General features: G+C 42.9%; 1 protein-coding gene across 4 annotated transcripts in view; it reads right to left on the minus strand.

The window, feature by feature from the left end:
* dennd4c (DENN/MADD domain containing 4C) overlaps positions 1-25,664 on the minus strand; it is an 80,472-nt gene that overhangs the window by 7,474 nt on the left and 47,334 nt on the right. For 2 of the 4 annotated variants that reach the window (XM_079491675.1, XM_079491674.1), the window contains exons 7-28: positions 25,025-25,091; positions 23,244-23,302; positions 22,211-22,355; positions 20,512-20,687; positions 19,660-19,760; positions 18,752-18,967; positions 17,008-17,153; positions 16,770-16,808; positions 15,611-15,741; positions 14,381-14,513; positions 11,861-12,067; positions 11,150-11,278; positions 10,490-10,637; positions 9,648-9,800; positions 9,113-9,223; positions 7,810-7,941; positions 4,131-5,284; positions 3,448-3,658; positions 2,617-2,727; positions 2,093-2,190; positions 1,028-1,203; positions 524-694 (exon numbers count right to left, since the gene is read on the minus strand). In XM_079491675.1, coding sequence (XP_079347801.1) covers positions 524-694; positions 1,028-1,203; positions 2,093-2,190; positions 2,617-2,727; positions 3,448-3,658; positions 4,131-5,284; positions 7,810-7,941; positions 9,113-9,223; positions 9,648-9,800; positions 10,490-10,637; positions 11,150-11,278; positions 11,861-12,067; positions 14,381-14,513; positions 15,611-15,741; positions 16,770-16,808; positions 17,008-17,153; positions 18,752-18,967; positions 19,660-19,760; positions 20,512-20,687; positions 22,211-22,355; positions 23,244-23,302; positions 25,025-25,091 — 4,014 coding nt within the window. The remainder of the gene's footprint in view (positions 1-523; positions 695-1,027; positions 1,204-2,092; positions 2,191-2,616; positions 2,728-3,447; positions 3,659-4,130; positions 5,285-7,809; positions 7,942-9,112; positions 9,224-9,647; positions 9,801-10,489; positions 10,638-11,149; positions 11,279-11,860; positions 12,068-14,380; positions 14,514-15,610; positions 15,742-16,769; positions 16,809-17,007; positions 17,154-18,751; positions 18,968-19,659; positions 19,761-20,511; positions 20,688-22,210; positions 22,356-23,243; positions 23,303-25,024; positions 25,092-25,664) is intronic. The other 2 variants (XM_079491676.1, XM_079491677.1) reach the window with 2 other exon arrangements.

A 25,664-nucleotide genomic window follows, 5' to 3' on the forward strand; every position in this document is an offset into this window, starting at 1 on the left:
TGTTGTTTTTGGCAGCAAAATTTCAAGTTTAGTCTAGTCATAGTCTTTTTGGAATGAAACCTAATTTAGTTGTAGTCATATTTGAGTCATCTGAAATGTTTTTTTAGTATTAAGTCTAGTTTTAGTCGACTAAATATCACACAATCTTTGTTGTTTTTTTGTCTAAAAAAATGCATTTTTGCAGGCCTTGATGGTGTCATAATGGCAGATTTTACCCGTGGTTGCATGCTCTACAGTCTACATGATCTACAAGCTCACAACGCATCATAAGGCGATGCGTTGTGTGCTTGTAGATTGGCTAATTTCAGAGCGCAAAACCTGTGCGCAACCAAGCATAAAATGACCTCTTCTCCTCTAACATTTTGTCTAGTTTTTATCTATTAACGAAATTGACAGTATATATAGTCATAGTTTGTCATCATGGCCTAGTTTTTATTTCGTTTTTGTCAGTGAAAAAAAAGGCAGTCGACGAACTTTCGTTTTAGTTGACAAAATCAACGCCAATTTGGAGTATACTGTACACCTTTTGTGCGTGGCCGAGTGGTTATCTGGGGTCTCCCTGGGTTCTTCCTCGGTGGACTCTGGGAAGGCGAGGAGGTCTGAGGCCTTGGCGTCTGGCGTGGAGCTGCAGGCGGTGGGCTGGGCACTGGTGCTGTGGATGCTGTCTCCTGAGACACTGGGCTTCATGTAGAGCCTGGGGAGGAAAGACCATGAAGTCTGTACCGACTAGCAGCCATCAGCACCACTTCCCTTTAGCTTAACCCATTTAGACCTGAGGACGATTCTACCTTCTAAATCATGACAGTTTTCTGAAATACCTGTTTCTATGTCAGTCGTTCTCAAACATTTTCATGTCAAGGTGTCTAAAATGTTTGAGAACCACTGACATAGAAACATGGGTTTTTCAGAAAACTGTCAGGATTTAGAAGACATGTTGTAGAATGGTCCTCAGGTCTAAATGGGTTAAGAGGGGTTAGAGTGACTCATGACTGTCCCATGCCGTATAGCCAAGAGGATGGGTTCCTACCCGGTGCTTGTGCGCAGGTCGTGGAACTCCATTTGCAGCAGGGGAAGGAAGGCGGTGCGACAGAAAGGGCAGTTGGTGTTCAGGTTGGAGTCGTCTGCCGTCCAGCCGGCCATGATCTCCTCGTCATAGACCAGGGCCTCGCAGGAGCGGCACTGGGAGCAGCTGGACATCAGCACCTATGGTACGGAAGGAAGAGAGTCAATGGGCCATTTCCCTACTTCCTTCACAGGTTTGATACCGCCGCCATTCTGGTCAAACAGAGTCAGGGTGCTGCTGTTGTGTGTGTGTTGGCCAACTGGAAACACTCTGCTACACCAGTGGGTCTCAAAGACCCCTTTTCCACCGGTTGGTTCCCAATGCTGGTTCTTTTTGGTTTTTAGTCCATGAGCCAGAGCTCCAAAATTGGTGGGCAAACTATACCCTATATTAAATTGTTTATAGGATCAATACAAGTAAATTAATAACCCTTCCACAGTAGTAGCTTTTTAATATTTTCTATTATTTTGCATATTTTCCTACATAATGCCTCATTTACATATTTAAAAATGTAAAATGTGTAATACAATAAATCATTGTCTTCGTGTAAGTACTCAATTGGGGAAGTTTAATGGCGATAACTATCTAATATAGGTATGGTTTTGCCCACTCAATTCATAATTAACGTTCCAATTTTGGAGCTCTGGCTCATGGACTAAGAACCAAAAAGAACCGAACCGGTTCCCATTGGGAACCAACCGGTAGAAAAGGGGCCAAAGTGTCCTTTAGTGGGTTCCAAATTATGGCACGCACGGGTGTGTAACATGGGGGAAATTAAAACAAAGTTTAAGAACCACTACCCACTAAATGGAATGTCTTAATTAGTATCATCAGTAACACCTGTGAAGGAAGTAGGGAAGCGGCCCGGTAGTAGAGTTATTCTGTGGGCATATAGCCCATTAGTAGCCTATTATTACGCACATGACCACTGAACAGTAGTACATATGCAACGATCACGTACAGCCTTTGACATTGTGTAAGCAAAGCAACTACAAATGTACAGTTTCCAGTGTGTATGTGTCGTCTCACCTCCAGAGCATAGTTCTGATAGATGCTGGAAGAGGAGGCGTGGTGTGAGGATCCTTGCTCCGAGTCGGGACCCCTGCCTGCTCGCCCCGGGGTTAGATCTGGAGAGAGCAGAAACAAAATGCTCTCTTAATGCGGTGGTACACAAAGACCCTACACTCTGGCAGATTCCCAGTAAGCCTCATGGCTACTAGCTAGTCCATCAGCTTAAATGATGGAGAGTTTACACTCTCAAGAGTTGCATTATTGTTAAACATCTGCATCACTTAATCTACAATATCAACATCAATACAGCATGGATGATAGTGGACAAAATTATTAATATCTACATCCCTGAGATACTGTAATTGGTTGGTAAGAGGATATTCTCTTCTTTAATAACAGAGATTAATTCTGTGAACTTCCTGAGCCCACCACCTGGGGTTCCACCATCTACCCATAAACGACACAACACTTAGGGGCAATTCACACCCGGTGCGCACTCGGGACCACTTGGCCGATGTTGTGGTAATGTGAATGATGCGTACCGTTCCCGGGAGCGGATCGCCCAAACGTCCCCGAGACCGCATGGGGGGCGGGTATCTGGACCGTTGAAGTGTATTCAGATATGGATCGTTCCAATGTGAATGCATGCGTACCTAAAGAAGGAAGTGGACTTTTTTTTTTAGAACGTGACATGATCTCTAGTCGACGAGCCAAGCGTCAACAAAAAAAAACAGATGCTGCACGACACGTAACACCAGCTCATTTATCAACGCCGCCCGTCTCCTGTTGAATCTGCTATACGCGCAGCACCGCAATATGCGCTGATCTTGGAATACACGTGGCTCTTGGGCTTTGCTTGGCATAGTTTCCAAAGTAAAACAAAATAATAATAATAATGCTAAAGTAGAATCCATTAAACTAATATCAAACACGACACTGGAGCACAGAACTGACTGACACAGTGAATAGCAGGTAGGCTGACAGTGAAGTAGTATAACGGCAAAGAGACAAAAGAGGCAATGCAATACAGTGCGTCTGGATTTATTGGAGACAATGTCGCAGAGTTGATGGTCAGTGTCCGTGCGCACCAGCCATCAAGCACACCGCCGTCTGAAGGATCAAAGTGTGTTATGCAAGTGTACCCGGGTGCGCTGTTGAATCTCGGGCAATGTGAATCATGGCCATCGGGGACCAGGCAACCGTATTCGGAAATGGTTCCAATGAAACGGATTCAGTCCCTCTCAGTGTGAATTGCTTCTTAGTTTCAAAATATAAGATGGGTTGTTGTAATATATATATATATATATATGAGGCCACACGGGGGATAAACTCAAACACAAACCATGCATGTGTGAAGGTTGGGAGTATCTTACGTGTCTGGTGCGACGTCCCCCGGCCCGTGTCACTGCTGCCACTGCTGCTGCCCAGACTGGTGTTGCTGTGGTTCAGGCCGTTGGACAGCAGGCCTGGGATGGCTCCTCCTCTCTCGCCGGGGCTGTGCCCTCCCCCGCCGCTGTGCCCCGCCAACGTGTGCTCATCCAGATGGACGGGGAAGCCTCCGCCACCACCCTGGGCTAGTTCATCCTACAGCAGAACACACACACACACACAGATGGTTTGGAGATTATTTGAATGCCCCGTTTTAGTCTATATCCGTCATGGCTGCAGTGATTTTGATTTTGTTTTTTAGTCATAAGTCCCCTTGAATAGTTTTCATTTAGTTTTAGTCACATTTTTGTCACCTAGAATGTTTTAGCGACTAAATATCATACGATATGATATAGTGATATAGATTTAGTGGACTAAATCTACAGTTGATTTAGTAGACTAAAATGTATTTTGGCGGAAGTTGTAATGACTGATTTTACACTGCGATGCGTCGTGAGCTTGTAGATCGGCTATTTTCTACTTTTCGTCAGTGAAAAAAGGTAGTCGCAGAACATTTTCCGTCATAGTATTAGTGGCCGTAATCAACACTGCATGGCTGCATCTTCAAAATGTTACAGACCTCGCTAAGGGACAGTCTCGAGCAAATCCGCTTTATGGAACAACGTACCTCGTCGTCCGAGTAGGAGTAAGCCGACGCCACCGCCCCCCACATTTTACTCGCAACATTCGCCGCCTGCTTCATGCCCGACTTAAAGACGTCCATTTTAGGACCCGAGAGCAGGGTGTCCATCTTCATGCCCGAGATGCTGTTGATGACCGAGCCCAGCGAGCCCCCCTGGGACGACTTGACCAGAGCCGTGAGCGTGGCGGACCGGGGACTCGCCGCGACAGCCGTCGAGTTTCTGCTCTTGGCGGCGAAGGTCTTGGACCGAGTGACCGTGTTGGGGCTGCGCTTGGGGGTGATGCCCGGCGAGCCAGACGGAGTCTTGATGGGAGGCACGGGCAGGCTGGACCTCCTCTCCAGCTTGGTGGGCGGAGCGTCGGTAGCGTCTCCCTGGCCCTGGTGGAGCTCCATGCTGGAGGACTTGGCGCCCAGCGGGCTGCGCAGGCTCATGTACATCTCGATCTCCTCGGCCAGGTTGCGCGACACCACGGCGGGGAGGGAGGAGCGTGGCGGCTCCTGGCTCGTCACCGAGGCCGACTCGTCGCTCTCCGACACTAGGAGGGAGAGCGGGTCGGCGCCCACTTCCACGTCCTCCCTCTCCAGGGTCGGCCCGCGGACCCCAGACTCCTCCTCCTCCTCCTCCTCCTTTTCTCGTGTTACAGTAGTGTCCTCCTCGCTTGCCTCCTCCTCCCCTTTGGCCCCCGGCTCACACACCGTCTCCTCTGCGCCACGCCCCTTCTCGTCGTCCGGTGTGGGCGCCGCGTCCATTACAGGTCCCTCCTCCTCCGACAGCTTGCCCAGTATCAGCCCCCCGTGGTCGTCCTCGGGCTCCTCCTCCAGGTCTTTGAAAAGTGCTTTGGACACCGTGCTGTTCTGCTGGGCCGGGGGCGGGCTCGTCGCGGCGCCTCCGACACACAGGGCGGCCGCCAGGATGCGAGCGTCGGCACCCATGCGGCTGGCCATGTGGTCCACGGTGCCCTTCTCCGACAGCATGCCCGCGCGGCTCTCGGCGCTGAAGCTGCAGCTGCGCTCGGCGAAGCCTTTCTGCCGCTGCTGCTGCGTCTGGGAGGCTGCGTCGTCCGGCTCCTGCACCGTGCTCTCCTCCAGGAGGGACACGTCTTCGCTCTTTCCCCGCTGCTTGAACAGCTTCCCCATTCCTGGGCACAGGTGGACAATACAGTCAGTGGGGCCATCAGGTCACTTTATAAACAAAGTATATACTGTATGTGAAAACTGCACAAAAAAGAAAAAAATAAAAACCCAAGAGTTATCAGAGTAAAAGCCATCAACTGGGCGTTGTGTGTTTTTGACCAAACCAAGAGCAAATGTTTGATGCCATTTGACGCCAAGTCAGTCAGATACATCTCTATATGTGGCCAAATTTGACTGAGGGACTGCCATTGGATTTTTTTGCATTTTCGTTTTTTCATGTCATATGAAAGCAGGGAATCATAGCTTCAAATTGAAATATTGGTTCAGTTTGACCCACCAGTTTTAGAGATATGGCCTATAGAGCGTCGCAGTCCCGCCTCCTACCCTGGACCAGGAAATGAAACCCAATGCATTTTCCTCATAGACATTTCTTAAAGTATTTATTTAAAGACGGTTACGCCGCGGACAAAGCCAACTCGAGTCGTGACAACTCATGACAACACAAACAATATTTTGGACCAAACAAATAATTACAAAGAAGAAAAACAACAAACAAAGTGTTGTAACCTGCCGTTTTTTTCCTTCTTTCTAATTATTTGTTTGGTCCAAAATATTGTTTGTGTTGTCATGAGTTGTCACGACTCCAGTTGGCTTTGTCCGCGGCGTAACCGTCTTTAAATAAATACTTTAAGAAATGTCTATGAGGAAAATGCATTGGGTTTCATTTCCTGGTCCAGGGTAGGAGGCGGGACTGCGACGCTCTATAGAGTAATGTCTTGCAGAAAACAGCGAGTTGAGAAAACAGGCCTGAAAGGTTCACTTCTGTGGTCTCTAACATTACACCTCGCTACATGTTTAAGCATTTATTTCATATTTACATATTTCACAGATTTCAGCTCTAATATTATTTCAGACATACTCTAGTATGTGAAGAGTCTGCGTGTGCTATCAACTCATTTTGGATACAAATATAAATAAATTCACTTTTTCTCCTCTGGTGAAAAGCTGGAGGCTGCACGATGGCAGGCTCTCAGTCAAATCTGGTCACATACGTTAAAGATGGAGGATGATTTTTTTTACACCCTAAAACATGATCATCAGGTCTTATTGTTTTATTAGGAGGAATACGTTTTTCAAAAAAAGTGTACAGTATTTGTTAAAATGTGGGCACCCCCACCAGTTCATTAAGTATGGCTGGTTTGCCTGGTGGGTGGTGACTGGTGATCCACCTGAACTTAAGCCGCACCCACAGCTGTAGTTGTATGATAAAGGGGGAGGGGTTAGGGGAGGGGCTGATGATGTGATGTCACTATAGAGACACACAGGGACTACAAATTTCACCCCCCCAAATGAGACAGCGTCCTCACTTCTGGTCCGTTGGCACAGTGTACTGCAGGCCAGCCCATAGAAGTCGATTGAAATTCAACTGTAGTTAGCCTACTTTTATGTATGAAGTGTCTTTGTCAACATATATTGTTGTTTTCTCAATAGAGGATGTATTTCACATTTCATTTACCACTTGAATGAGTTACCCATAATGTTAACGGAGCAGAGGGGAGACGGCAGACAGAGAACCTGTCGCTTTTAAGGGACGTCACTGCCTTTACAAGGCTACGAGCGCCGACTTTGAAGAGTGGAATTCTCAATATACATCCCGATCCCGACTGACTTTGTTATTCATGTCTATATTTTGAACATGTATATATGTTCTACCTACCGCGGAGCTCCGACGGTGTGTTTTACCGCTGTCAACTTGTTGTATAATTAACTTTGCTGAATAGAAAATAACCTAGCTAAATGGAGGAGTGACATCCTGACATTTTCAACTACCTAGTTAATTCTCCAGATGAGTATTAATAATAGTCTTGCAAGATGCTGTTTAGATCATTTTCAACAAATACAAGCATATAAAACGAAATACAACAAATATGTCTGGGTATTGAAAACCTCAAGGGATGCAACCATGACATATATACCGTGCGACCACTGACTTGAGATTTACAATGCTAGCACTTTTCACAAACTGATGGAGTATATTATAGTACATTGTAGGATGTATATTGAGATGGCCTCAATTGACATTGAAAAGGACAAATCAAACATATGGGACACTTTATTAGATTAGAACACAAAAAAAATCGCTACAGCCTCAGTAATGAACCAGTGAAATTAGGATATTTTATGATGCCTCTCATAGGGATTGCATTGGCAGCTGCAGTACACAGTTGAAACGGACCAGAAGTGGGGACGCTGTCTCATTTGGGGGCGTGCAATTTGTAGTCCCTGTGTGTCTCTATATTACTGTTTTTTTCATTGGCACATTTGACTGTCAAGGGTTCAGCCTCCAGGAAGAAACCCTAAATACAAAGGGAATACATCATTGCACATAGAAACGACTCCAGGGTGTCTAATGAAGTACTGTCACCTCATAATTTATAAAAAATAAAATAATTGTGGCACTCCATCTTTAACAGATTTGAGGGAAAACTCAAGATTCTTTATTTATTTATTTTTTCCCCACACCACTCACCAGTTTCCCTGCCAGCGTCGAAGCTCCCAGCCGACAGCTTCACAATGCTGGGGACCTTTGGGAGGCCGTCCACAGGGCCGGAGGGCTCCGTTACTGCCCCGGCACCGTCCACAGAGTCAGCCACGGCATCCCCTGCATTACGAGAGGCCAACAAAACACATTACGCTTCAGTTAAGATGAATGAGTGTAAGCTGGACAGGGCAGCAGTGTTGATTTCGTCGACTAAAACTAAGACGAAAAATGTTCGTCGACTACCTTTTTCCACTGGCGAAAACTAAATGGAAACTAAATGAAAACTAAGCTATGGTGACTAAAACTAAGACTAAATATATTGACAATTTCGTCAACAAATAAAAACTAGACTAAAATGTTAGGAAGGGACTAGTGGACAAGAGATCCAGTATAAGTCATTTTACACTTGGTTGCATCATGCTGAAAATAGCCGATCTACAAGCTCGATCTACAAGCCCACAACGCGTTGTAGATCTGCTATTTTCAGCAAGTGTAAAATCAATCATTACGACGACCAAAATACATTTTAGTCGACTAAAATCTTATGATATTTAGTCGACTAAAACTAGACTAGCACTAAAACATTCCAGGTGACTAAAATGTGACTAAAACTAAATGTAAACCATTCAAGAGACCGACTAAAACTAAAATCAAATGTTGCTGCCAAAAACAACACTGACAGGCAGAGAGGGAGGAACATCGGCACAACAAAACACAAGACACAGGACCTCCAGTCGGAATCGACATTGGGGGGTCAATGAACTCATTTGAATACAGTGCTAGTCAGCGTTGATTTTTCACCTGGAATGTTTGTGTGTTCCGTCTAGTTTTGGTCGACTAAATATCAGAACATTTTAGTCGACTAAATCTACGGTTGACTTAGTCGACTAAAATGTATTTTGGCGGGCCTTGATGCCATCGTAATGGCCGATTTTACGCATGCAACCAAGTGTAAAATGACTTGTGTCTTTTACTTATAATGGATCTCTTGTCCACTAGTCCTAACATTTTAGCCTCGTTTTTATTTGTTGACGAAATTGTCAATATATATAGTTTTAGTCATCATAGCTTAGTTTTCATTTAGTTTCCGTCAGTGAAAAAAGGCCGTCGACGAACATTTTTCGTCATTCATTTCGTCAGTCGACAGAATAAGGGCAGATTCATACTCCTATTTTACCACTGTAGTTGTGCACAACAGCTGGAGGGGAATTCCTAGAAGGGGGAAAAAAAACACGGACGCGTCCGTGTTTTGATTGTAAGGGAGGTTAATTCATGACAGCACCACGCTCACCATTGTGCTGTGCCTTGGCATTGTGAACTGTGGAGAGGACAGACTCAGCAGTGTGTGAAGAGTCCTGATGCAACTCATCTTTGGAGCCGTATCCTTGGTCAGACTGCCCCCCTGTGGCGCACACACACACATGTTGTATTCACACACTAGACTGAAATTCACTCATCATTACAGCCATTTGTTTTTGAGTAGTGCAAGCACTCCAAGGAACAGCAATGTCCGTCCTAACCTATGTGACTATGTTTAGAGTACCAGTAGGGGCAAAAGTGGCGCTGTTGTGCCAGAAACAGAGAGAGAGAGATAGTGTTGCACCGTTGCCTGCTAATTACACAGAGAGAGAGAGAGAGGCAGGGGAGTTGCACCACACAGGTGTGATTTTTATTCCTTTGCTTAGCTCACACTTTTTGCTTTATAATACAAAATTACATAAACAGTATGTAAATGTCAAGGACTGTTTGTGACTTTTGAACCTCAAATGTCACAGTTGTGGTTTAACAGCTCGACCATGTTGAGGTAACAAGTAGCGTATATGTACCTGTGCTGCGGTGGTTGTTGGTGGTGGTTGAGTCGGCAATAACCAGGCCGCGGACGAACAGCGTGTGCTCGCCGTTGACCTCCCCGGAGCTGTCAGCACTGCCACGACTCAGGCGGTCACCATCGCCAACCACTGACTCACCTGTTGATGCAGCTGCACAGAGACGGACAGACAGACAGACAGACAAAGATGAAAAGAAAGCATCCAAACAAGAAGAGAAAGAAAAGAAGGGTAATGGAAACTAGACAGAAATGTAGGAGCGAGAGTCTTAATAAACAGAAATTTCATTTTCCAGGTAGGTGACAAAATCTCAGCCAATCAGGAGAGAGTAGCCATTTATGAGCTTAATTTTTTATAGTGTTTCAGTTCCAAATTTGTAGTTTATAGTTTCAAGAAAATGGATTTTCTAAAGAAAGACATGGAGACTCCCGTTACTGAACTTATTTGACTTATTTTATCTTATTCTATTTTTTCTTCAATGTGTATGCCTTCATTTTGTGTTTTTGCCGTTTTATTTCCTGATATCTTGTTGTAACTGTGATATGTTTTTTACCCTGTTCTGTAGAGCACTTTGTGACCATGTCTTGAAATGTGCTATATAAATAAATTCATTATCATTTAATTAACTAAAATCACTTACACAACCCTTTAAACAAAAAGCTAAACTATCAAAGGTCAAAGCCTAAAATCTGCATGGGTTGGTAGCCTAGCTTGCTACTTTGAGAAGAAGACAAAGAGATCACTCGCAGCGATCTCAACTCCGACTACAAAACGATCTATTGCCCAAAGAGACTAACGTTGCCCTTTCAAACATCCCAGTCGGGACCTAAACCATGACAGACCTGTAGTGATAATGGTGGGTCTTTTGCTGTGAGACGTGCGGTTCAGGGCCTGCTTGAACTGGGCCACCCCGCGGAGCACGAGGCGGAGCTTGGTCCACATGAAGAGGCCACTGCGGTTACGGCTGGGCCATGGACTCTCCAGAACTGCCTTGATATGGGAAAGCAAATCATAGAGAAAAGAGTGGGTGAAATGACTTTTCATACATGCTACCAGCTCATTTTATTGACATTAATGACAATGACAAAAATCTAAAGCACCACATATCAAATACCGTATTGTGCCGAATATAAGACGACTCTGACTATAAGATGACCCCCATTTTTTCAAGACTCATTTGTGGAAAAAGAACAATGAATGTCAAATAGTCTAGTCGCCGAATATAATACGATCCCGTTTTTTAGGATATTTCTATTGGAAAAAATGTAGTGTTATATTCAGCACAATAGGGTATGTATGAAATGTGAGTATGCTCAGTCATATAAACATAAAGTAATCATGTGCCAGAGTGATTGTGGTCAGCACACTCCCTGCTGACTGTGCTGAGCCTTACGCCTAGCGGGAGTCTGAAGTTTGTCGTGGCCAACTGCTATTCCATTGGCCCATTAGCAACATGGCTTCGTACAATAGTAGTGTAATGTTAAATGTGTCTAATATGCTACCTTGTTGTAGTATCCGTAGGTTATGGCGTTGGGGAGCACGCCGGCTTTCTTCATCTCCACAAGGACACGCACGGCCATGACGGGAAGCCCCCACACGCCGCACAGCTGCATGACTACTCTGTAACATACCTGACAACACAAAACAGCACATTTTTAATAGTTTATTTAGTTTTAGTCACATTTTAGCCACCTGGAATGTTTTTGTCTGTCTACTTTTAGTCGACTAAATATAATCATAACATTTTAGTCAACTAAATCTACAGTTGATTCAGCACAATTTTCAGCATGCAACCAAGTGTAAAATGTAAAATTGTGTCTTTTACTTATACTGGCTCTCTTGTCACTTGTCCCTTAGTTTTTATTTGTTGGCCAAATTGTCAATATATTTAGTCTTAGTCATCATAGCTTAGTTTCCATTTAGTTTGTCAGTGAAAAAAGGTATAGTCAACGAACATATTTCGTCATATTTCGACGAAATCAACAGTGCAAAAAACAGACAAGGCTTGAGAGCTAGATCCGATTTAAAGCCCCAAGCTGAATTAAAACAGTTGCACTGTGTTTAGAAAAGTCGATTTGCTCGTCCACATCCACAAATGACGTAAATTCTCCTTTTATTGTCAATGGCAAATGTGACTGGTGTTGGGACGAAAAGCTGTATATAGGAAAAAAAACCTCGGTCACACACACACACACACACACACAACTGTGTACCTCGTCCAGCACTTCCACCTCGGTGTTCCTCATCTTGAGGAGAATGGTGTAGGCCTGCTGCATGGCGCGGCTCTTGGACTTGGACAGTCGCACGGCGGCTGGCAGACAGATGAACCACAGGCTGTAGCAGTGGCTGTGGAGGCAGCGCGCCCAGTGTGGCGGGTTGGAGTAGAAGCGTTTGGCCATCTTGTACGCCAGCTTTATCTCCTGGAATGGGACATAGTTTACGGTTACAACAAAGTCCCACTCTACATTTTCTGGAATGTCTATTGCGGTATAAATTGCAATAAATGTGGAGGCGACATTTTTATGATGCACGCACACACAGACACTCTGGACAAGTGGTACAGTCAATTATGACTAATACCTTAACACTTCCCCCCCCATTCACGAGTTACACGAGTTAATTGATTTTTGAACAGCTTCCCTCCCAATAACGAGTTACACAAGTTACGTTTTCATCGTTTAATTCGCGTTTTTAAGACTTACGGGGTTTCCATCGGACATAGTGTAAAAAACTACATATTTAGCCCCACGTCTGAATGCCCCCGCCCACCTGTCAAAAATAGCTAAAATCGCTAAAATGAAAGAAAGCAATAAAAAAAAATCACCTTTTACTTTCTCTAATAACAACCTAAAACATGAACCTTGGTTGAAAAAAACTAAAGTTGTCCTTTAAACTGCTCTGGGGTGATGAACAAAAGGAAAATCTGCGTTATGACCTCTGACAAATTTCATATTTGTGGAGGAAGGTGTGTGAAAAGATTCATTCCAGCTTCCTTGCGTCATTTGGCCAATACAATGAGTCTTTTGGCCTTTATCTTGTAAACTTCTCTGCCTGTATACACAGTACTACGCATGGACCTTTATCAGAAATGTCTGCAGTGGATTCCTAACGATCCAACGATTTAGATTAAATAACAAAATCAATCCATGAAAGTAACATTTATCTTTTTGTCATCAATGAATAATACAGTACATTACTGAGGGTACAACAGAATGTTGTAAAAAATAAATAAAAACACCGGTAATCCTGCAGGAAATATTATTCTAGTCTCTCAGAGAGATAGGTTCCACTGTCCTTTTTCCCCGTCTGATCCACGTCCAAAATAAACTTGCCATTGGCCAACAACATGCGGACAGTTTGTTTGAATTCAGCCGCACCACACTAAAACTGTACTCCAGCCAAAGCTAAAAAAAAAAAAAACTAAAAAAAACGGAGTGTTCCATCTAATGGCCTGTTGTTCTGTAAATAAACTAGCTGATGAGTAGTAGTCAAATATTATAGTGTAGTGTGCCGCTAGCTATTTTGAGACTTGTGTGTGGGGCAAAGTCTGGAGCAGCTGGGGTATCACCTCGAATGGCATTAGCACTAGCTCTCCTCTTGGGGTGCAATAGTTAATCAAAATAATTAAGAATAGTCGCTAATTAATTTTTAAATACAAAAAATAACAACTTTTGTGGCAGAAATTGAAATGTAACTTTCTTTCTTTATTTGTTTTAGCTTATGTACAAGCTCGCAGCACGTTTGCTTTCACCTCGTTGAGGTCAACACTGTTGTCGGGATCGGTGATCGTGATAAAGTAAATAAATTGCACACTGGTGTTTTCATTCAAATCAGCGCTCTGATCCTAAACCAGCATAATAAACCACACAAGTAACACAGCCGTTCATGTCGCTGCAACACTAAACTGATCCTAGGTCAGCCCACACGTTAAACAGAACTTCAGTTCGAAAGTTGTTTTCCCTTCGTAGCGCAGCAGAGCGCACACGCAGCGGACAGAGAGAAAGAGTCTCTACAGTCAGACTGGCACACAATCACACACTGATTGAATATTTTATTAACATTTGCAACAACAACAACAAAAAGCACAGACTGTACACACACACACACACACAGTAGCCTACGGGTCTTCTCGGATCCACTCGGGCATTACACATAACGATTGACAGACCCGAGATCCACGGGGGATACGGCCGATTCCGACCCTGCCCGAGTGATTACGATAAAACACGACTGATTTTCGCGACGCGCTGTGAGCTTGTAGATCGGCTATTTTCAGCATGCAACCAAGTGTAAAATGACTTCTACTGGATCTCTTGTCCATCCACTAGTGCCTTCCTAACATTTTAGTCTAGTTATTATTCGTCGACGGGAATTGTCGATATATTTAAGTCTTAATTTTAGTCATCATATTAGTTTTCATTTAGATTTCGTCAGTGAAAGAAGGTAGTCGACGAACAGTTTTTGTCTTAGTATTGGTCGACGAAATCAACACTGGCGCTGTGCGTGCATGTGTGTACCTGCTTGGTCCTCTTTGCGAGCAGTGCAGGGCTGCTGGACAGACTGGATCTTACCTGTTTGGTCCTCTTTGCGAGCAGTGCAGGGCTGCTGGACAGACTGGATCTTACCTGCTTGGTCCTCTTTGCGAGCAGTGCAGGGCTGCTGGACAGACTGGATCTTACCTGCTTGGTCCTCTTTGCGAGCAGTGCAGGGCTGCTGGACAGACTGGATCTTACCTGCTTGGTCCTCTTTGCGAGCAGTGCAGGGCTGCTGGACAGACTGGATCCGGCTGTACTGGTACTGAGCGCTGGTCTCAGCTCCCTGGGCCGCTCGAACAGCTCCTCCCGCAACCTGGGGAAGCCCTTATAGCTGGAAGAGAGTGGAACACAAAAACCACTGTTTACGTTGCGCTGCGGTACACTCGCTGCGTACAAATCACAATAACCACTTTACACGCACGCAGCCCGCCACAACCGTAGAAAACTGAAAAATGAATCGTCTAAGCCTACCAGAGCCGTAGCTACGTTATCCAGGGGTTTATATTCTTTAATCCATGTTTTGATCCGATTGTATCGTTAGCTACGGTTCGTTAGCATAACGAACCGTAGTTCCGTAGAACCACTGTCCCACATGCATTGCATGGGCTGCGTTCAAATGCCTGTATCTCCAAAATCGGCACAATCAATGTCGTTTCTGGTGAAAACAAGGTTTTTCAACGGCCGACAGCAGGCGCTGTGATACGGTCGGGTTTTTTCCACCACAGACCGAGAGAACAACAACCGGTCAAGTCGCCACACACAGCATTTTGTCATTGTAACACGCGGTTACGGATATTTGGCTCTTCAAAATAAGTGTTACGCGCGATAAAACCTTGGCAATGCGCAATGTTAATGCTGGCGGCAAGACGGTTAAACCTAATACACTTCGTTAACGGGGTCCCCCAGAGGGCTGTACTTGGGACCCTTCTTTCTTTTCTTTTTATACCAAATCTTTTGCCGTTTTGCATTTGTCGAAAAAAAATGTTCAATCAATCGAACCAAAAATAGCTGTTGTGAGCATGCAGATCAGGCATTTTGGGCCAGAATAAGGAATACGGACAGCTCAAGTGAATCATCACTAATTATGGTTACAGGGGAGCCCGCTGCACTGTAGGATCTCACAGGCGAGCAATGAGGGTTGAAACTATCAATCACTTTCTTAGTAGCAATTACTTACTAATCAAACTATTTTCGAAAAAGTTTTTCTTTTTTAATGCATCAACAAATCGATGAATCACGAAGATTAATTTGATACTTTGTCTAATAACATCGTCACTGGCAGAAATAGCCGTCGTAACACGTTTTTTTCCAATACAGGGACTGATTATTAATTAAGGTAATTTAATAAAATCATCGATTCTTTCTTTTTTATAATGGATTAAATCAATGAGCTTGATTCACACCGTTGCACTACTAGGAGAGACTGACCTGTAGCGGGCAGGGGCTTGGTGTCCCTCCTCCGCTGGGGGTTCAGGGGGCATGACGAACACCGTGTGCTCACTCCTCTGGGACTCGTCCAACTCCATCAGCCTCGTGTCCTCAGAGGACTCGCCTTCCACCTGCAAAGTGGTTCACATCATTGTGTCGATTAGGCCTCTGTCATTAGTTGATTAACTAAACCGTATAAACCCTGTAATATACTTTGTTGACCAGGTTTTCCTCCTCTACACCAAACCTCTTCGCCCGGAAATAGCTGATCTACAGACTCTTTGCTTGCAGAGCTGCTATTGTTAGCCAATGTTCACAGCGTTGCGCCAAATGTTCACCTAATATGACATGCCCACGATAGGGATGCTAGGCTGCATGTGGTCAAGCCCGTGTCATTAGTTGATTAAGCCTACTGCATTAGTTGATTAAGCCTAATTCATTAGTTGATTAAGCATATTAGTTGATCACTGCGTTCTCAAATATTTTCATGTCAAGGACCCCCAAAAATATATGTAATTGGCCGCCGACCCCCATCTGAAAATATGTTGTTCCAGGGACCAAAGATTTGAGTTAAAAACGTTGGCCGTGAAAGAATATATATATTCAAAGATTTGCGCCACATTTTAGCGATTTTTCAAAAATAGCAGATCTGCTATTTTTCAATAGCTGAAGTATAACATAATGCTTAGAAGGGGTCCCCGTCCAGAATGGGTTAAGCCTACTGCATTAGTTGATTAAGCCTAGTGAATTAGTTGATTAAGCCTAAATTCATTAGTTAATTAAGCGTATTAGTTGACCATCAGGATTTGAGGAAGGAAGAAAGGCAGGAAAGTAGAGATGATGACACTTTCGACAGGCGCCATTTTGAACTGCCCTTTGCAACTCAACTAACTATTGAAGCTGCACACACACACACACACACACACACACACACACACACACACACACACACACACACACACACACACACACACACACACACACACACACACACACACACACACACACACACACACACACACACACACACACACACACACACACACACACACACACACACACACACACACACGCACGCGCACACGCACACGCTTCAAACGGTAAAAAAAAAAAACCAAGGTGCTACAGTAGGAAAGTGGATTATGGACTGGGGAAATACCTTGGTGCCCTTGTCAGTGGCTTTATCGGAGGGGAAAAGCTGTGAGAAGAGGAAAGAGCGAAAAGGAACAAGAATGAATCAGAGGAAATTTGTGCTTCCTTCATCTCCCAGTGGAGGAATGTTCACCCTGCCAATAGAATAACACCAAACAAAAGCTCTTTCATTAGAAAAGGAAAGAAATTAAAATAAAGATCAAGCTTAAGGGACAGTATCTGATCCTGGAGCGGTTTGCAATCACCTTCTCAATGCAATCGTCAAAGAAGGCCAGGCCGGTGTCCTTATCGCTGACAAAAGTGCACTCCTCGATGAAGCGGATGAAGAACTGGGTCTTGGTGAGCACAGAGTAGAACTTCTGGTGGGCGCGGTCGCGACTCTTTAGAAACCCTGGGGGGAGGAGGAGAGGACTCTGCGTCAATGTACTGTATCCTGGCGAAGGGACGGAACTCACTGTATGGAGTAGTAGGGCATTCACTTCTAGCCATTTTTACTAGTTGACTAGTTTACTAGTCGACTAGTTGTTTAACTACCTATTATGTAAAAACAAAAACCTATATTTGTACATTTAAAAACTGTGTACATTGGTGACTATACCTATAATCTACCTGATCTTGAGGGCTACAAAATCAAAAAATTCTTATCAACTAGTCAATTATATACCATCAAGGTCGACTAGTGGATTTACTAGTCGAATAGTCGACTAGTTGCTTAAAGCCCTAGTATGGAGTACTGTACTAAATTCACCAGTCACACTTACACCTCCAAAAAGATAACTTGGCAATCTCAGGTACAGTTAGTCCAATCACAAGCCCAGAACCAAACCAGTGTTTATTTCGTCGACTAAAACTAAGACAAAAAAAGTCAGTCGACTACCTTTTACCACTGACGAAAACTAAATGGAAAGTAAATAAGAACTAAGCTATGATGACTAAAACTAAGACTGAAATATACTGACAATTTTAGCATTTTGCATGCTATGCTGCAACGTTGGGGGCTTGTAGATCGGCATCGTCATTATGATCTTATGACATTTAGTCGACTAAAACTAGACTAACACTAAAACATTCCAGGTGACTAAAATGTGACTAAAACAAAATGAAAACTATTCAAGAGACTATGACCAAAAACTAAAATCTAAATTTGCTGCCAAAAACACTGAACCAAACCAATACTGTTTAAAGTAGGAGATAAACGCAATTGTGTGGTCTTAATACTACGAGACATTTTTCAAAGAGCCAGTCATGGACCCATTCATCTTCTGTCTATTCGTCTCCTATTAGGCCTCCCAGACAGTATCAAGTTCAATAACGGCTAATGGTTGCTTCTAGGAAATGGATCACACCAACTCCCTTTACAGCCCAATGTCATACATAGATGATTGATTGCTGAAAACACTCAGCTATTGTCGAGATGGTTCTTGAAATAGGCTTTCCAATAAGTTTCCATTAGGTAACAGATCTGAATCAGATCTGTGAATAATGCATTAAACTGTGCATAAATGCACGAAATGGGATGATACAACCGATCATAAAATCAAATCCATATACAAAACAAGGTTGCTATCCGAAAAAAAGGACTTGACTCTTTAGGGGACCAGGGGCTCCATTTTTGTCACCGCTAAACCCCTTATCGCTAAAATTATTTTAACTATTCAAAAATGTTTTGCAAAATATATATATAAAAAAAAAAGGCAAAGAAGTTTAAGGGGTTTAGCGGTGACAAAAATGGAGCCCTAAGGGCTATATCTTGCGCCACCCCTTAACCCTTATCCCTAATTTAGCCATTTTTTACTATTTTAAAAAAACCTTTTAAAATAGTTCAAATAGCCGATCTACAAGTTCACAATGTCTCAATGTGGATCGGCTAGTTGAACTATTTTAACCCATTCTGGGCGGGAACCTCTTTTGGTGTTTTAACTAAGCATTATGTTATACTTGGAGCCCTAAATCGAATTCCCCCCCAACATGGCCTCCTCGTTCTTTTACCTTGCAGGTCGTAGAGGGAGTCTGCGGACGTGGCCTTCTCAGAAGGCCACTGGGTAATGGGTTTGAGGTAGAAGCGGTAGCCCTTCAAGATGGAGGCCATGAAACGAAGGAAGGCCTCCTGGATCTCCATCTCCAGGGAGGTCATCTTCTTGTGCCAGGTGAAGTCCGCCTCGATGGGGGTCATGTCCACCGCCGAGCCCTCCTGCGTTCGACGTACTGGAACACAAAAGCTTGAGTCAAAACTTCACGACAGCAACTGTACTAGTGTCGAATTCGTCGACTGAAACTATGGCGAAAAATGTTCGCCGACTACAGTTTTGCACTGAGGAAAACGGAATAAAAACTAAATAAAAACTTAAGCCATGATGACTACAACTACGACTAAATATATTGACAATTCCGTCAACACATGAAAGCTAGACTAAAATGTTACAGAGGGACTGGTGGAGGAGAGATCCAGCAGAACAAAAAGACAAGTCATTTTACACTTGGTTGCATGCTGAAAATATATATATATTTTTTTTCAGCAAGTGTAAAATCAGCCATGATGACACCATCAAGGCCCGCCAAAAAAAACATTTTAGTCGACAAAATCAACTGTTCATTTAGTCGACAAAAATCTCATATTTAGTCCACTAAAACTAGATTAAGACTAAAACATTCCACGTGACAAAAATGTGACTAAAACTAAATGAAAATTATAAAAAAGTCTATGACTAAAACTGTACCGTGCAAAACCTTGTTCCGGCACCGTCCGTGTGCTTGTTTATTTACACAGAACATTTCATATAAAGATATTCAGTGATTTAAACAGCAGCTTTCTATTCATTGTATACAGCCGATATCTGTGGAGGCCGAGTGAAATGTAGAAGAGCACTGGTTATTAGAGATAAGGTTGCTGTTTGTACCGGTGGCCAGCTGGTGGTGCAGGTTGCTCAGTGAGTTGAGCAGGCTCTTGCAGGGTTTCTTTGGGAGGTTTTTCCAGTTGTTGTGTCTCTTCTCGTCCGACCTGTAACGCATCATACATTACATACATACAGGTACTCAGCTGCTTTAAAACCTGGAGAATAACTTGAACCCATTTAGACCCGAGGACGATTCTACAAATGTCGTCTTCTAAATCCTGACAGTTTTCTGAAAAACCCTATGTTTCCTATGTCAGTGGTTCTCTTACTATTTCATGTCAAGGACCCCCAGAATGATATGTTTGTGGGCGCAGATCCCCATCTGAAAATATGTTGTTCCAGGGACAACCCCCCAGAAGCAAAGTTCGCTCTGAAAGAATATATCTTCAAAGATTTGCGCCACATTTTCACGATTTTTCAAAAATAGCAGACCTACAAGCTCGTAGCGCGGAGCTTGTAGATCTGCTATCAATAGCTAAAGTATAACATAATGCTTAAAACACCAAAAGGTGTTCCCGCCCAGAATGGGTTATGGTTACATTAACATAAGCCCAACAGACCGATGTTTCAATCTATGGGGAAATGTAATTCCAACGAAGGGCGTTTTACTCTATGGAACATGAGAGTAAAATTAAGCAATATTACACGCTTTATCGTCATTAATGCACGCCTGCGATGCCGCAGGGTGAGTTCCGAAAGGCAGCGCAGAAGTGCATTAATGGTGTTCCTATATTGTCGTTTAGATTGCTTCCTCGTCGTTATAATACCGACATAACATTGAGTAGAAGAATTACCATTTTGTCCAATTTTTTATTTATTTATTTAAGTTATGTTTAAACATCCAGTGAGTCTTACAGGTAGATAGTGTTGGTGTCTAGGTCCACACACACGACGTCAGGGGGGGGGTCATACAGGTCAAAGTAGCGAGAGTCCACGCCCACTATGAAAGGCAGAGGGGCATTGAGGACCCCCGCCAGGGAGAGGGGGCACAGGGGGATGTAGGGACACTGCCACTGGAAAGGGAAGAGCATCTGCGTACAAGAACAAATAAAGATAACCCGTTATTTCACACACACACAGACACAATTGAAATACAATACATTAGGCGTGTAACGATATATATATATCAAAACATTGATTTTAATTTCAAGAATCGAAGTATATCGAAATGAAAACAGCGACATTGACTATGTATCATATCGTTATCGTTTTAGAATAAAAAATAAAAAGAGGGGTTTAATTACTTAGTTTAAAATAATGTATGTAAGTATTTTAAATAGTTTCAAATCATTGAATCGTATCGGATCACCATAATGAACCGATCACGGACACGACGCGTTGTGAAAAAGCTACTGTGGAAGGGTTATCATATATTAATTTACTTATATTGATCCTATAAACAAGTGTATAGTTTAGCCCACTCAATTCATAATTAACGTTCCAATTTTGGAGCTCTGGCTCATGGACTAAGAACCACAAAGAACTGAACCGGTTCCCATTGAGAACCAACCGGTGGAAAGGGGGCTCTCAGAGTTATGGGGGGGCATCATGAAAATAAAAAGGATAGCGAAACACTGATCAAATCTATTAATGTTGATTGATGATTTGTGGGCGGCAGGCGGAGGTGGTGAGTGAGGGGTCATCCCTATGTTCCCCAGGTTCTATGTTCCCCAGGTTCTATGTTCCCCACTTACCTTAGGGTTTAGGGTTAGCGTTAGGTTTCTAGTTTCAACCTTACTAGTACTTTTTACTACTAGGACTTATCAGAGGAAAAATAAAATAAAAAAAAGTTTTGCAAATTTTATGCACATTTATAATAATAATTACAATAATAATAATAAATTAATAGTTTACATTTGGGGGATATCTTTCACAATAATAAATAAAACATGTTCTAGACATTCTAATGATCACAAACAAACATATTAGTTATTTTACTTACTTTTATCAGGGTCAAAGGTCATTTGTTCAAAATTGCACAGAGTCCAGAGATTTTTAATTTGTGTGAATTTCAGCCTCTGTTGGGGGTATTTATATGCAAATATCATGATCAATGGCATTGCAATGAACATCAATGATGACGTTTAGGTGAAAAAAACTTGAATTAATTAATTAAAATATGTTGTATTATTGCAACGCTGGGTGTTACAGGGTTAAGGACTTCAGTGTTTTGTACTATACAATTGTATGTATAAGTACAGAACAAAGAATGTTTGTTTTTGCCATCTTTGTTGAAGAGTCTGAGCAATTATGTTTTAGTTTATTTTGTTTATTTTATGTGTTCGTTTTTAGTTGGCTAAGACTAGATAGTTTAAGTAGCCTAGGCAGGCCTAAAGTTCAATGGATTATTCAAAGACTGAGCTTAAATCAGAATTTGCTACACTAAGACTAAGTTGCTAAAACAATTTTAGTCATAACAGAATTACTAAAATTACTAGGTTAGGTTTCTGGTTTAGGTTTATCCTAAGTGGGGAACAAAGAACCTTTTTTTGCATGGCGGGGAACATAGAACCTGGGGAACATATAGGTACGCTCCCGTGAGTGAGTGACTCACAGCTACCACAGCCTCGGCCACTCCAGTGAGCACAGCGGGTCGGAGGGAGTGCAGCAGGATCTTGTTCTCCTGCAAGATAAAGTGCAACAGCGTGGCGCAGTTCTCTGGGCCCAGGTTCATCAGCAGAGTGCCGTAGTCCGCCCCGCTGCAAAGAAGTAGACGCACAAAGACGAGGATGAGAGGAGGAAGAGACAACGTCGGCGGCATGGGAAATGGAAGGAGATGAGACCTTGGTTTTACTTAATGCATTTTGGGGCGGGAACCCCTTTTGGTGTTTTAAGCATTATGTTATACTTTAGCTATTGAAAAATAGCAGATCTACAAGCTCATAGCTTGTAAGTCTGCTATTTTTGAAAAATCGTGAAAATGTGGCCCAAATGTTTGAATATAGTCTTTCAGAGCGAACGTTTTTAACTCAAATCTTTGCTTCTGGGGAGGTCCCTGGAACAACATATTTTCAGATGGGGGTCGGCGGTCAAATACAGATATTTCTGGGGGTCCTTGACATGTTTGAGAACGACTCACATTAGAAACATGGGTTTTTGTTAAAACTGTGATGTTTTAGAAGGCATTATGTAGAATTGTTTCCAGGTCAAAATGGGTTAATGTATTCATTTTTATTCATAGGGCACCTTCATTGATTACAATCAGTGACAGAGTAATGGCTGTTTGTGTTCGACCCGACATGGAATGAATGTATTTCATGTCAGCCAGCCAGGAAAATTAAATGGATTCATAACCTCACCACCATTTCCTCTGGAACAATACCGTTTAAAAACAACAACACACACTCTATGGTCTTTCTCCAGTCAAACTTACAGTCATATAGTCATACTTGTGTGTACACGACATCATGCTTTCAGAATATGCAGAAGTAAAGCACATGTTCCAACAACTTAATTTAGCTTCTTTGAATCGGAAACTGTGATCAAGATTTAAAAAGCTTACCCTCACTTGCCAGTATTTATAGAACTAAAATAACCCAAACTATGATCATATCGTTGCTACAAACATAACATGAGACCCGTCTTACCTAAGAGGCAAAGGTGTGCATACAGGCTGAGACAGCATCAAGGTGTCGTGTGCCGAGAGCTGGAGGGGAAAAAAAACTGTTTCAAGTTATTTTGTGAGGTGTTACAAACACAATACATTCAACCCATTCTGGGCGGGAACCCCTTTTGGTGTTTCAAGCATTATGTTATACTTTTAGCTATTGAAAAATAGCAGATCTACAAGCTCATAGTGCGGCACTGAGTGCCGCGCCACGAGCTTGTAGGTCTGCTATTTTTGAAAAATCGCAAAAATGTGGCGCAAATCTTTGAATATCTTTCAGAGCGAATATTTTTAACTAAAATCTTTGCTTCTGAGGCGTTCCTGGAACAACATATTTTCAGATGGGGGTCAGTGGCCAATTACATAAATTGTTGGGGGTTCTCGACATGAAATAGTTTGAGAACCACTGATATAGAAACATAGTTTTTTTCTGAAAACAAATTTGACATTTGTAGAATCTAAGTCTAAATGGGTTAAAGACGGGGTGCAATGGCTTTTTGGCAGATTTTATTTTGAAAGTTTCACTCGGAAAGCGAAAAGTGTGTTTTTGGACCAATCAGAACGTCGCATCCCTTCAGGGTATGGGACGTAGTGTGCGTTGAGTTAGTTTGTTTACAACATGCCACAGAGAGACGGAAGGCAAGCAAAGCTCGTGGCTTAATTCTAACCTATAATGTTTTCAGATGCATATTTTAGCGTGATGATTAAAGTTTAAAACGAGTACATACACTGTCTGGATGCCAGCAGTGGTTCACATTTTGAACGCAGGTCACATTGAAACCTGGTATGCTAGTGAGAGCGCGCCGCTACAGCAGGGGCCACATTCGCGTTGGTCGAATATACAGTATTCGTAACATTGCTGTAAATCTGTGTGTGTGTGTGGGGGGGGGGGGGGGGGGGGGGGCTAAGATGCCCTTGATGAGCGCACAGGCGGGGGAACGCCGTGTCTGACACTTCGACATATGCAGTTTACAGTATACCGGGGCGTGCCTTCTGATTCCCAGACAGCTAACTGTACTCACTTCAATACTGTAACGACCTCCCTGTAAGGGGACTCTTCTCCCTTCTGGCTCCAAAAACTATGGAATTAACTTCCCATTGCAATCAGAACTGCACCCAATCTTCCGCCGTAGTCTGTGAAAACCCACCTCTTCAGACTCCACCCTAGCCCGTAGCCTCGACGACCTTACAGGCGTATGCAAAGGTTCAACTTATGTAACTTAGTGTATGTCATAGATTCATTGTAAAGATATTCTACGATTAGACGGATGTTAGGTTCTTAGCTTTGCTTATGATCCTTGATGATATTCATATATAATATACAGTATATGATATTTGATGTATTCACCATGTGTTGTTCTTGTTTACTGTAAATCGTTCTGGATTAACCCATTTTTGTCGGGAACCCTTTTTGGTGTTTTAAGCATTATGTTATGCTTTAGCTATTTTTGAAAAACCGTAAAAATATAGTGCAAATCTTTGAATATATATTCTTTCAGAGCGAACGTTTTTAACTCAAATCTTTGCTTCTGGGGAGATCTCTGGAACTACATAATTTCAGATGGGGGGTCGTCGGCCAAATACATAGAATTCTGGGGGTCCTTGACATGAAATAGTTTGAGAACCACTGATATAGAAACATAGGATTTTCAGAAAACTGTCAGCATTTGTAGAATCGTCCTCAGGTCGAAATGGGTTAAGAGTGTCTGCTAAATGCCTAAATTGTAAGAATAGAAGAAATAGGAAGAAAGAAGAGCTCACCTGGACCAGAATTCTGGGCCTCTGTGGTGAAGGGAACGACACGTTGTGCATGAAGTGCGAAATGTGCCTGTTGGGAGAAACACACACACGCACGCATTACTAACTATACTTTTGAAGCCCTCAACATTTTAGGATGTTATTGAAAATCACTGAAAATAGTCGAAACATAGCAGATCTAAAGAAAAGAATATAAAACATCTATACGTTTCTTTATCTTGAACGTAAAACAACATTCTCAAATTCGACCTCTCTACTATACTTGTAAAGATGTTTGGTCCTTACAAGTCACAGTGACAAGGTTGTACTTTATTGTACACATCTTGTGTACAGGTACATAAGAGTAAAACTTTATTTTTTGTTTTGGAGTAAGGCGCGATGCATACTCATACAATGTGACGTCATTTGAGGTTCGGGGGGGCGGGTAACGTCCTAAAGTCGGCTCTTCGGTGCTACTGAAAATTTCTGACGAGCCGAAATCGTTTCGGCACTACGGCGGTAAAATAAGAGTATGAATCGGCCCAAAAACGTATTTTTGTTTTGTTTTGGCTTCCTTACGCACACGCGCACACTTTTCATACACCGACTTGGTGGTAGAGGGCAGCACGGGTCCACCCGGACCCGAATACCCGAGATCCGAACC

The sequence above is a fragment of the Electrona antarctica genome, assembly GCF_951216825.1.
Source record: "Electrona antarctica genome assembly, chromosome: 21".
NCBI classification, from domain to species: Eukaryota; Metazoa; Chordata; class Actinopteri; order Myctophiformes; family Myctophidae; genus Electrona; species Electrona antarctica.